The 13,860-nt window shown below is 39.1% G+C and overlaps 1 protein-coding gene across 1 annotated transcript; it reads right to left on the bottom strand.

The window, feature by feature from the left end:
• Positions 1-5,905: 5,905 nt before the first annotated feature.
• Positions 5,906-13,507, bottom strand: rgs18 (regulator of G protein signaling 18). The gene is made up of 5 exons (XM_017420226.3): positions 13,268-13,507; positions 12,739-12,843; positions 12,444-12,505; positions 10,670-10,836; positions 5,906-8,819 (listed from the first exon to the last, which is right to left on the bottom strand). Exons 1-5 carry the CDS (start codon positions 13,387-13,389, stop codon positions 8,565-8,567), a joined length of 711 nt encoding a protein of 236 aa, XP_017275715.1. The 5' UTR covers positions 13,390-13,507; the 3' UTR covers positions 5,906-8,564.
• Positions 13,508-13,860: the final 353 nt, after the last annotated feature.

Genomic DNA, 13,860 nt, shown 5'->3' with positions numbered 1-13,860 from the left:
TTTAAGCCAGCCATCCAGTACTTTTACAGCATAGAAAGAATATGAAAATAATGGTCCGGCGTTCCTTGAAACAATATATATTGCCTACTGCCTTTTGTGCCAGAGTTTTAGCCTAAGATCATCTTATGCTGAGAAATGATGGCGTTGTAGCCGATTTGGCCACATCTTGAAATGAGCGTTTCATGCAACTTCACAAGATCCCACGCAATCTGTTATCACTCAGAGTATGTGTTGTCAGAGGGTCTTAGCCACCACTCATTAAATTTTAGCTCACGATCTGTAAAATGACTTGGCTTACAGCCAGTTTTGTTTTTGCTAAGATTGATTAGCTGTGGCGGCAATCTTGAATGGGGTTAAGCCCTAAAGGTAATTAGTTATAGATGTACATCCAAAGATTACTTTCTGAAAATTTCAATAATGTCTGTCCAGTGGGTGAGGAGATATTTTGCTAACGGACAAACAGGATTGACTCTAACAGTTATTGCCAAAAGATTTTAGGGAAAGATCTCACAGAATTTGCTGTGCTTAAAGTAGGTGTTGGGGATAACTCTCAGCTACTGTCACACTAGATTTTAGCTCAATGTCTGTATAATTGACTGAGTTATAGCCATTTATGTGTTGGCTGAGGTTGGTGAACTGTGGTGGCCATCTTGAATTGGATTGACCCCAAAAGTTAATCAGTTGTAGATGAACATCTAGTGATTACTTTCTGAGAGTTTCATTAAAACCCACACAGTGGTTCATGAGTTATTTTGCTAACAGACAGACAATCGCACACAGACACACGTAGTTACATTATTGCCCACAGCAAAAAGGCAAAAGGCAATAAACATGATGTTGGCAGCAAGGAAAAAAAATACAGAGAGTCATAGTAGACGTTGTATGCCCTAAATTCCCATCCATCCAAATAAACAGGCTCTTCAGTCACGTTCAAAGCTGCAAGCACAACATCACTGTGGCTCATAACGCTGATGTGTTTGACAGAAATTTGACATGTAGCCAAATCTGTCCACCTTGACAGAAAACATTCCCAGGCTCCTTTGTGAGCAAGAACAAAAGAGTTTTTCTAAAAAAAAAAAAAAAAAAGAGCCATCAGGTAAACAACTAAATGAGTTGCATTGGCAGGTTTATCCCCTGGAGACGAGTCAGCAGCAGCGCAGTATTTTGATACTTTTTTATTTTTATTTTTCTCTACTTTATCTCACCATTTCAAGCCCATTTCTCACAGCACAATTTCCAAATGTTTCGAACAGCACTTTCCCTAAATGTGTTTGTGGCAGTGATTTAAAAACAGTCACCATGGAGATCGTTCTGACTTGTTAATGCACCACAGCAGAGATTAGTGCGACTGGTAGGAGCTATAAAAACTGTCTGTTATCTGTGGGTTTTTTTCTTTGGTTGCATACAGGCTGAACATATAGAAATTTATACATGTCCAGCGCCTTTTCACCTTCCACGACCTCCTTCCCGGGCCCGAACAAACCAAGAATGTAAATCACAGCAGGTCATGGAAAACACCCAGGCTATCCCAAATTTGCATGTGTGTAGAAGCAACCAAGGCTAAGAATTTGCTTGTCAAAAAAGGGCGCAGGGCGTGCAGTCAGTCAGTGAGCGCTGAGGACCCGGGATGTTTCGTCTTCAGATGATCCTGTCCGTTTTTCTAAAAGGTGCTGATCCACACTGGAGCTGTCACAGATATGAGCAGCCAAAGACTCAGGGGCTCTGCGCCGTGCTGCCCAGAAGTGGCTTAGTTAAAGATTTGTCTTCACACAAGCTGCTGCTGTTAAATAAGGGCGTCTTCTGCGTTGCGTTCGCCGCACCCGCCACAAGGTGGCACTCCAGTCCTCCTCAGGTCTCCTCTCATGCTTTAATAAAGCCTATTTTGCTCTGTAATTACAGCCGCCCTGAATTTGTCTGTCTCCCCTTTTGTCATGCTCCTTTCATTCATTTGAACCTGAATGGGGCCTGGATTCCTTTTCTGAGGCTCCTCGAGTCGCACGTGCGCGGAGAGATTGGTGTAAAGCGAGACGGCAGCTGAAAACCAAACTAAATTAGATTTGAAACCTCTGACAGTCATTCAGTAAGCATGCTCCAGTTGTAGTTAAGAATGTCTCATTTCTTTATAAGTACCTGTTGCCGTTAAAAGCCTAAGGAGATGCAAAAATGATTGTGGCTAATAGTTTTTTAAAAGCTCTTAATAATTAAATGCCTGGCAGTTCTTGAAGGACTGCCAACTTTTACGCCAAAGTTTGAAATTGATATGTTATGTTGAGAAGTGATGGACTAATGGCCGTTTTGGGCAAACCTTAAAAATAATATTGTACTCGATTGCATGGGATATTGTAAAATCTTATGTGATGTCTTAGCACTTAGAGTATGTGTTGTGAATGAATGCCGGCTACTACCACACTAAACTTTAGCTCAGCATCTTTAAAAGTGGCTGAATTAATCCCATTTTTGTGTTTTCTAAGGCCAGCTGGCTGTGGCGGCCATCTTGATTCGGATTGATGTCATAAGTGAATCAGTTGTTGATTTACATTTGGCAACTACTATCTCTAAGTTTCATCAAAAACGGTCTAGTAGTTAATGAAATATTTTGCTAACAGACAAACAGCACTGACTCCAAAAGTGAAATACAAAATTTAAAAAAAGATATTGCACGATCTGGTAGCACTCGAAATATGTTTTGGGGATCCATCTCACCTACTACCATTGCAAATTTCAGATCTATATGTGTAAAATTGACAGATTTATAAGGTTTTTTAAGGTCAGTTGGCTGTGGCAGCCATCTTGAGTCGAGTTGACTCTAAAAGTCAATCAGTTATAGATGTAGATCCAGTGATTATTTTCTGCAAGTTTCATTGAAATGTATTCAGTGGTTCATTAGTCATTTTGTTAACAGACAGGCACACACACACACAGGCAAAAACATTATTGTTCACCTTTGCCTTTCGGCAGCGGGTGATAAAAATCTTTTTTTTACAGCTTGCCTCTGCAGATACATAATGCAGCTGGCATCCTCACAGAACCAGCCCTCGTCATACTTAGTCCGCAGTCGGCTGAAAGTGAAACGTGACATCTGTTCTCCGCTGAACGTTCAGCCACGCTTTAAAAAGTGGGAGAGCTTGGCACTGAGCTGGCTTTTAACTGTACCCTCTAAATATGTTTCTGCGTCTTGAGTGAAGGTTAATTGCTTGGAAGGGAAGATACAAGCTCTCACCTTGAGCTTTTCAAACTTAATGCGGCTTTCTGTCTACGGTTGCTCTGAAATTCATCCAGGCCTGTCAATATTGTTGCAGGCCAGCTTCATCAAGCGCAAACAGATTCTTAGGGGGAAGGGGGGGGAGGGGAGAATTTCACAGCTCGATATTTGAGCCCGGGAGTCAATCTCCTGTTAAATTTGGCTCACGTAGGGTCGGATAAAAGAGCTTCAGAGTTGCGATGAACCTGTGTAAAAATGAGCAGACTGCAGAGGTCAGGGGCACAAAACTCCCGACTGTCTTTGACTTCAGACTGAAATTGGAATCTTTTGGCTCTTCTATGTGAGAAAGTCTTTCCACCAATAGGACATTTTAAAAAAAATACCCTTTTCTTTTACGACCCCCATCCACAACAAGGCATTTTTTTTTAACCGAATACACAAAGATATTTAATTGTTTCAGCCATGTGCGTCCACATGGAAATGGTGTTTCGGGAGCCCTGAAATTGTATTTTTTAGGGCTCTGTGACAAAACTAATGAAGAAAAACACGGCCTTGAATCGAGCAGAGCAAAAAAAACCTCATTATTATAAAAATAATCTAAAAAAAATCTAAAGTTTTAAATAACTGACACTTGCGGATAAAACATTTAGCCTGATGTTTAGACTCTCCACCTTGTGCTTGAAAGAGTCCATCATCTCCTCATATCTGCACTGACACGTCTCCTAGCCAACAGCAGTTTAACGTGGCACAAAGTTGAAGCCCCACTTCATTGTCAGCCCACAAAAAGAAGTAAGCTTTCGCTCATGAATTCACCATCGCCGCCTTTCATTTTCTCGTGTTTGCAGTTGGGAGTATCTGCTCCACTGACGTTAACAAATATAGCGAAGCGTCTCAAAATTGAAGCTGAAATGTCTGGAATTTTTCTTTTGCGGGGTGCTGGGAGGGAGCTGCCTTGTTGTGTTTTTGAAGCCAGAGGGCTGTACCCTCAAAACGAACAAAAGTCCCGCCCGCACACCCTCTCAACCCTCGAACAGGTTGGAACACTGTCCGTCAATAACTAATTAAAGCTGAACGTATGAAAAAAAAAAAAAGAACATACAGCAGCAAGGTAAGAATAAAAAAAAAAGAAAAATATATATTTGCACTTCAAATATGTGCTGCAGTCAGCCACTAGGGGACGTCTGTCCTTGTAGCTTCAACTTATGGCTTCCGGTCACATGTCTGTTTATGATATGTCAGTTTTTTGTCTTATTTCTGGTCTGTTTTTTCGTAGCACAGTGGAACAGTGGCACAGTTACTACACCGCTTTGGGTCATTTTCTGCAGTTGAAGACATTTCTACACAGCAAAACTGTCAGTGTTAAAATAGCACTAAAGAATGTCTATACTGTGTACTCTTTTGAGTGTCAAAAGGACACTTTCAGAGTGTTTTTTTTAAATTTGTTTTTAATTTTATTTATTTATTTATTTTCAATAAAATAGAGAAAAGTTGAAATTTGTGAAGCTAGGACAGACAATGTGCATGAATTTTTGTACTGGCGTGAGAACAAATCAACAATGGTCAGAAAAAAAGGTCAACAGTTATTGAGTCATTACTAACACTTCAAGTGTAAAGCGCCAAAAAAAAAAATATTGACACTTTGACAATGTTAACACTTAAAAAAGTGGACACATAGACACTCTCTAGTGTTGTTTTAACACTGGGGACTTTGCTGTGACTCGCGACCTGTCCAGGATGTCCCCCCCACCTCTCGGACAGTAATCACTGGGGATAAGCCCCAGCTCCTCCCTGAATGAAAAAGCGGGTAAAATGGAGGGATGGACGTCACTGTGTGGAAATGGTGCTGTGTAGAAATGGCAAATTAAAAGACTTTTGGGAAGGCAGCGTTTCCTCATGGACAAATCTCAAAACTCCTCTCAGAACGGTGTTTATCTTGTTTTACAGCTCTTATCTCGCAACCAAACTGCTTTCCCGCTCATTTGTTTCCCCACAATCCAGCTTTAAGATGTAGATGAATTCAGGGGCTTTTAGCTCAGATGGAGTTACAAATTTAAATGCCAATGGGGAGAAAATCCAGAATGTGCCAGCGAAGTCTTAGCGAGACGCTAATCTTTGGCTGAGATGTTTTTGAGCTGCCTCGTTTGTTAACGGACCATTACCGTAAATCTGAAGCCCTGGCTCCCATCTTTGCCCTCCCATCCTCTTACTGGTTGTGGGAGAAGGCAGCAGAAAGCACAGCGCATGGATACCGCCGCCACCTAAATTAATGAATAATCATTTCGAATTGTGAGATACTCCACAGGTTTAGGTACATTCCATTAAACTGGGGGAAGAAGGACTTTGTCACTTCGAAGGCTATCAGAAACCCTAACATTTGTGCTAATGACCCAAACAAGCACGTTTATGCACTTAGACACATTTCTGCATAAGCATCCAGAAATTTTGTGGCGACAGGTTTGAATTATTGCTTATTTGTGTTTGCAAGAAGTACAGCTTATGCATACATAGACAGTAGCATAAATAATTCTGCGCTGGAATGGTTTGGCCTGATAAAGTCTATTAATTTTTCAGTGATTTAGGATGGAGAGCTACATGCAATCACACTGTTTGCTGTTTGTGCATTATGCACACATTATGGCTCCATTTGTCATGTTTAGAACTGGTCATTCAAACCAATTATTGTCACTTATGGCCTCATTTGAATCGCTTTTACAGGGAAGTGTTTATTTGACTTTGTCCACATATAAAAATATGTACATTTTACAACAGAAAGTATGAGATATGATCAAATAATACAAAAATTATAGGAGACGGTGAATGGGGAAACAGCAGTAATTGTTAACATAATGTATTACTAGTAATCGAAACGATACTGTATATGCATTTCATGTTTGTGTAAAAATGGAATCCTCTTTCAAAACCAAAATGAAAATTCTACTGTAATAAATAAAAAACAATTTAGGTGCTTTGCAGTCACTGTAAGCTTTCACTGCTAGTTATCCTGAAGGAGGTTAGACAGTGCAACAGATGAAACAATAATTCTGTTTTAACAAAATATGATTATGTTAGTTTATGCGCCGTGTCAACAGTGTTAATGTTGTATAAGCTGCAGCTGCTGGATTTGAAAGCAAAATAAGTGATGTGTAACATATTTGAAATGAGTGGAACTGCCTCAGTGTGGCTGCTTCAGCGAAGGTACGCAGCCGACGTTGCCATCTTTGGATATCAAACTTAGCAGGTTCACTTGTTGTGAGATAATCGCTTCTAGGATGAACTTTAAAGTTAACATAGACTAAATAGCTTGCCGTGTTGCTGTTCTAAATGTTCAGAGACTTTTAGAAGTATGCCGAGCCAAGAAATAGGTAGACTGCAGCTGTAATTTACTCCAGAATATGCAGTTTCATATCAGGAAAATACACAATAAGTGTCAGTGTGTATTATATTTATCTCTGTATCTATGTAGGTAGTTTCATTACTTTATTTTCAGATCATACTCAAGTTATAGGGTAAAAAGAGAACTTTGTACTCACATTGTAAGAGTAGAAGATGCTAATAGCACAGTCTGCTATCATATATCAGTATCTGGATCTCCTATAATGTTACAGTGTTTTGCAGCTTTTTGCTCAGCAACAAAAGCTGAACATGGTACCTACACCACAACCATGATTGTGGTAGCATAGCGACAACTAGCATCACCGTCTAGCCCTGGGTTGTAACTGGATTTCATCGTATTACATGCTCTGCGCATCTAGAGTGCCCTGTTTTGTGGATCTGAGTGATACCCAAAGTGGCGGCGAGAACAAGTCAGCTGCACAAACGAGCATATCGTCCATGCTGTTATTAGCACGAAGACGCTTCAGCTAAAAGTGCTCTTTCAGCTCTTCTGTTGTTGTTGCAAAACCGCTCAACAAAATGGCCACATAATCCATAATGCCAACCGGACAATATGATTTTAAACTCTGACCACAGACACGTTGTAAAACTAAGTCAGAGGATGTACATTATGAATTTATTCACACACCTTTAAAGCATGTTTTGACCATTTTAAAGTGTAAAAGTTATAAACAATTACTATACTATATGCTGTAGACAGCTCTTTGTACGACTTCAGTTTGGAGAGTTAAGAGTGTAATTGTGACCAGACTGAGCTACAGGTTAGTTTGAATGCAGGTCAGACCAAAGCACATTGAGGCTGTCAGCACCTTAAATCTCCAGAATTTCAAAGCAGTTCATAGAAACAGTATTTCACACATTTTTTTTTTTTTAATTTCTCAATTCATAGTTATTTACATAGAATTAGTTTTGCAAGCACAAGTAGCAGACTGTACTGCCATCTCACTACAGAGTTCTTTGCAAATAACCATGTAATGTAAAAATGATGCTGATGTAATGGTATATAAAAGGATGTTCACATCAACTCGCCATAAGATTTTGGAAATTTAACCAGTTTTAAGTTGACAGCAACATACTTTTGTCTTGGCTACTTATGGACTAGCTGTAAGTATTAATCTCTATTTTTCCAAACTGAGGCCATTCATCAGGGTATTTAATGGTTAAGGCCTTGATTGTTGACAACTTTTCTACATAAACCTATTTCTACGTGACCAAAAAATCCTTTTAAAAGACTCTTGGTGTCAACTATTATGTTTCTGCTCTCTGTCGCATGGAAAATTATACAAATTGCAAAATAAAACGGATTTGCGCTCGGGTGATCAATACTGATACCACACTCATGTCTACATAAGTTACCTTAGCACTCAAACTGTGGTAACATAGTTAAAAAAAACTTGTCAGTACTGTTAGGTTGATAGAAGAACCAAAAATGTTTACCGAGTCAGGCTAAGAAATTAGCAGGCGTAAACAGTATGCAATTGCCATTACTCATTTTTACGTTTTTCGTTGACAGATGATACGTCACCAAATTTAAACTTAATCTGAAGTAAGTGCAGGAATGTTCCTCTAAGCACCGATAAGGCCATTAACGCAGGTCAACACCTGTTACCTGTTCATAGTCTTCACGCTAAGCTGAGACAAACAACTACTAGTTAAAATTTAACCATGCTAATAAAAGAAATAAAGAAATCATTAGTAAATCTGGAAAATAAAGCACATTTCCCAAAATGCATCTTCATACAATCAATGATGGCAAGTGGTGTCTTTGGGCAGTAATCCATTTTAAAAACTCTCCTGTTACACAAAAATATTGCACTCTGCAAATAAGAACTTGCAGGTAAAAAAAATAAAAAATAAACCAAAACAGCAACAAAAAAACCAAAAAGACACCACATGTTTTATCTCAGCACTTGCGCTGCAAATTATGGACAATCCATTCCACACGGTCAGGTCCCACCTCTCGGTCCAATCACCACGCCGACGAGTCAGTCGTGGCCTCTCCCCGATCGTTGAACACACAGGAGCGTGACCTTCTGCGAAACATGGTGGCTCCGGGGCCCTTCCTCCTAGTGAGGTGCATATAAATGTCAGAGTGCAGGAACCTGGGGTACGAGTCTTTTTTCATCAGACTGAAAACTTTCATCTGGGCTGCGTCAAAACAGCTTCTTGTTGGGTGCTCCATGTTCTTCTTGATGGCCATCTTGGTGTTATAGTCAATGTTGACCTGAGGTAAAGGAAAGTAGAGCATAATGGTAAACCATCCTGACTGACAACTGAAGACAACAATTGTCAGCAGTACATGTAAACTAGAACATTTCTGAAGGAAATTGGAAGGGAGCCAATGCAACGACTGACTGACATTACAATCACCTTTCTTTTCTAAAGCCCAAAAGTAATTTGGGACTTCCTTTAGTATTAATCTAAGCTGACATAATGCAGACATTTTCATGAATAAACTTTACTAGAAAACCAAGATCAAAAGAAAGTTTAAAACTGCTGCCAGTGGTTCAATAGGGTCACCACGGTAACTGCATGCTTGTGTTTCTTACTCCCTGACAGCACTCAGAATAAGGCAAGCAGACACAAATGCATTGAAAAATCTCCTGACTCGTAAGTGTCAGAAGCATCTGATTTTCACACCTGTAAGTTTTTATGTGCCTGCAGTATTATATGTTGGAAATACGTCAAGTAAAAAAAATTCCAAATGGCTAATCCCCAATTGTGTGAAAAGCATAAAAGATGTCAAAATGCCAGCTCTAAAGTCTGATTTTCGGTGACCCATATAAACTTGGAATGACGTTTTTACTGTGAAGTATGCCTGAGAGTCACAAACAGCTGTTTTTTTCTGACTAATTCTCCCAAAATCCCATTGTTCTTCATGTGAACAGTTTTAGCAGTTTTTTGCAAGATCATTTGACCCTGGGCGATAGACTAATAATTGTGAAAACTGGGATGAAAATGGAAAAATAATGGGCAAATACTAACAAGGGTGCTTCATTGCTTATGGGTTGGGACTCTTAAAATCTATAGTAAAAGCAACATATTTTACACAGTTTTGTCTGAAAGTAGAGGGAAAAAACCCAAAATCCACAGGTTCAAGAGAACTGTTCAAGAAAAAAACCTGTCATGATTTCAGGCACCTTATATAGGCCCAAATATATGGGGATTCTTTTAAATCTGCTTCAAAACATTGCTTTATAAAACGTCACAAGCATCAAACTGACAACTCTTGGATTAGTTAATGTCACTAAAAGGTAGATGATGATGAGAGAAAAAACTAAAAGACTGTATTCCTTCTTATTGGGCACTTGAATGGTAAAAAAATAGGCTTTCTGGACTGGTTGCTTTTCATTCTGTTTTTCCACTATTTTCAATGAATTGTGCAAATTTTCCTTTGTTTAAATAGGCAGTGTTGAACGTAGGCGACAAAGATCTTGAAAAATTTTCAGTGTATGAAATTGTATTTGTCTTATCTCCTCTTGTTTGTATAGTAGGTCACACTCATTTGCATGTTTATCTCCCCTCCAAATCACCACAGCACAACAAAAACGACAGTGCACAACATTGCTGCAGTAGCACACAGAAAACTAAAAACCCACTCTCATATTTAAACAAGCATTCAGCTTAGACTGAAAGTGTGTGGGAGATGCTCTCTCTGGTTCTGCAAAGGCCAATTAAAACCTCAGTCAAACTCTATACCAGCCAAAACCGCTGCTGGCCCCGAAGCACGTATCAGATGGTGGTCGCATCATCCTCGCAAAGCGTCTGGAAATGCTAGAAACCACAACTGTCTCGCACAGAAATAACTCAGTCTGCTTTGCACCATGCATCCACATGACCCCAGCGAGCTGCTGCACCTAATGATTCTCCACAAAAGGTCAATTCACCGCAGGCTCATGACTGTGGAGAGCGCTGGTTCTCGCCTGCAGTTTTTTTTACAACGGCGACATAAATATTTCAACTCTCACAACCCTCAGTGCCAAGAAAACGCTAAATGTCATTTAAGCATTTGCAGCTCCACGCTACAGCATAAAATCAATGCAGTTTATGAGACATAAACATGCCACAGCATACCTCTTTGGGGGCCTCCGATTCAATAAAAACTGTATAAATATATTTGGCTTTGGACAGCAGCTTTGTTTTAGAATCAATGGTCTTGTATTCCTCGCAGGCCAACCAGAACTCAATGTTTTCCTCACTGAACTCCGTCCTGAGGAACTGAGAGAAGGTTTCCACCCCATCTGAGGAGAAAAACAGAACAGAAGACACAGTGTTGGTGATTACAATGACACATACAGGTGTCAAGAGAGAGTTTAAGCAACGTTCCATCCATTTTGAGTTTGAGTTCTGTGGAAAAGTTACAAAGAATTATCTTGTTTGTTGGAGATAGCTTTTTTAAAAATAGATTTTAATTCCTAGGACTAACAAACTAGGCAAGAGTAAAGTGGGTTGCTGCCATTCTAAAACAGGTCCAATCTCCAAACCTCTGATTCATGCAAACACTATTTCATAGACCTTTAGATTACAATGTCAAGTTTGCATTACATGGGTATTCACATAAAATTGCAGCTATAGCACTAACAACAGCCTGGGGTCACTTCTGGTAGGAATTTCCTAATGTTTCTGCCCAGATACTGTACTGTAATCAAGTCATCTGAAAATGACAGCAATGTAAAGGTTTAAATGATACAGTCTGCATTAACTGCTGCAAAACTTTGAAGATTAGAGTTGTTTTAAGGCCACAAAGCTCACTTTAGAAGTGAGTCAGTTCAAAAAAGCTATTATTACCTCTTCAGCCCGAGCGAACCCACTTCCACAGTAGATTTTGCTGTCTTAAAACAACTCTAATCTTCAAAATTTCATAGCAGTTCATGTGAACAGTTTTAAATCTTTACATTACCATCCATTTCTCATTACATGTTTGTTCAGGTAGAATGATTAAGTAATTACTGCTGAATTTGACCCGTGCGTGTGAGGTTTTTTTTTCTGGGTACTCCGATTTCCTACCACTGACCAAAAACATGCATGTTTGGTTAATTGTTAACTCTAAATAGTCTCTCGGTGTGAATGCTTGCTTGTCTCATTTGTCTCTAAGTGTCCCTGTGATGGACTGGAGACCTGCCCAGGGTGTGTCCTCCCTCCCCACAGTGACTGCTGGAGATAGGTGCCAGCTCCCCCACCACCCAGAAAAATAGCAGAAAAAGAAGACTACTTAAACTGATTGGAGAATAAAAAGAGACTAAATTAAGATTGAATTGATACGTAATTAAGACACTGTGTGGCTAAAATTTTTTTTTGCAGTGTTGCAGTTTATTTGCAGTTAGATACATATGCAAACATGTTAATAGTACCAATTCCATGTGATTTGAAGTAAAATTTTGTGTATTTTTTTGAAATTATGCATCTCCAACTTGTCACAGTGCATTGAGATAGTAGCTTGAGTAAGACTTGGATTTATTTCTATTTTACAAAAAAGGTATCTCCACAATTCTAAAGCCGAATTTTGTAAAACGGGCAAGTTGTACAATTCACAGCAAAACTACAGAATGATATAATGTTAAAAATTTAAACAATTTCCAAAAAACTGAGTAAATACAGTGGTTCCCATTGTTTAAATGGCAACATAAAGTACAGCTTTTTTGATTAAGAGGAAGTTGCAGAGTTTCTGTATTACTCTCTGCTCTGACAAACATTTAAAAATGTACCAAAACTCTTGCTGCTGCCTCTTTTTTCTCTTTAATGCTTCTAGCACTGTGCTTCAATTTGCACCCCAAATGGAGCAAATGCTCTGACAGTTTTTGAACAATTCAAACAGAACATTGTTGAAAAGTTTTGGCACTAATCTGACCTGTGTGCTTTAGCAGTTCTTCAAAGGAATCGCTCCATTGTAAGGCTGCCTCCACTGAGATGCTGCAAATGAAAAAGAATAAAAAAAATAAAAAAACAAAAAAATCAGGACATGCAGTGAGATCCTTCCTAATGATGCTGCAAACAGTGTTTGGGATTTTATAGAAATGTCTGGATGTCAGGTTTCTGTGTGCGTCTAATGAGTCGTAGAGAGTCCTAGAAACTGAGGTTAAAAAAGAATCCCGCTTGTCTAAAATAATAGTGGCGAAACATGAAAATAATGGATTGTGCCTCACTTGCTTGATGTCGTATTTGTCTTTTTATGGGGGCTGACGTTTTCATGGGAGCCTGACTTGGTGAGAAAAAGGCCGAGTCGGCTTTTCCTTTCCTTGTCTTTCTGTCTGCAAACAAGAGAGAAAATATATCACGTTTCACAGACAGTCTGATCTGCCGCTGTGGCACTATTTACTAAAATCAGCAACTTATCACAGACGTTTCTTCTTCCAAGAGACATTTTGTAATGGTGGACACGACACAATAAATTACACAACATCTTTGTGATCAGATATAAATGGAAAGACACGTAATCTGACATCTCCTAACAAAAAGCTGCGAGTCTCATCTGGGTCAGCTCTAAAAGTTTCAATGTAAGTGTTGACTTAAAAGGAAACTGCCTTTTTTCCTCCTTTAAACTTTTTAGTTACCGTAGTTTCTTCTGAATTTTCTAACCAAAGCTTACATATTTGAAAAATATTTATGTATATAAAATGATTCTTAAGGTTAAATAGCTTAAATCTCTGAAAAAATTGATGTTCATACACTAACCTGCTGCTATCGTTCTTCATCGCAGGTGTCTGCAAGTCTTCTACAGCAAACATTTTGAAATAAGCTTCCTCCTTTGGGACCATGTAGTTAAATTGAGGAAATAGAAAGAGAAGCGTCTCCATTCTGTTCTCTCAGTGTGTCTGGTGTGCAAAGCGGCAGGCCACAAATAGCACTTCGCAAAGCTGTTTAACCCATGATTTGACAAACCACCTCATCTTTTATAAACCCTGCTCACATTTCATTTCCCATACCTGCTCCACTTCCTGTAATGGTGTAACAGCTTCGTCTGTGACACAGAAAACCCCCGTGGGTTTAACATCCTGTCGACAGTTTGCTTAGAATTAAGAGGAGAAAAAAACTGTTTATGCTCATTCGCTGCACTGTTTTATTTTTCATCTCTTCTTGTTGTGCTTGGTGCTGACTCCTTTTTCGTGATTTTTACCAAACAATTTAGACAACAGAAAAAGAAGCAGCATGGTGTTTCAGCATTTGTCTGTCTCTAAATATATGCTTGACATTACATAAATAATAAAAAGATTACTAATTATTTACTTTATGTCATTGATCTTGAGAATTACAGGAGCGCGCACCAA

This window comes from Kryptolebias marmoratus, linkage group LG20, assembly GCF_001649575.2.
Source record: "Kryptolebias marmoratus isolate JLee-2015 linkage group LG20, ASM164957v2, whole genome shotgun sequence".
NCBI lineage: Eukaryota > Metazoa > Chordata > Actinopteri > Cyprinodontiformes > Rivulidae > Kryptolebias > Kryptolebias marmoratus.
The sequence above is the reverse complement of the archived record's forward strand: the minus strand, read 5'-3'. Positions and strand labels throughout refer to the sequence as shown.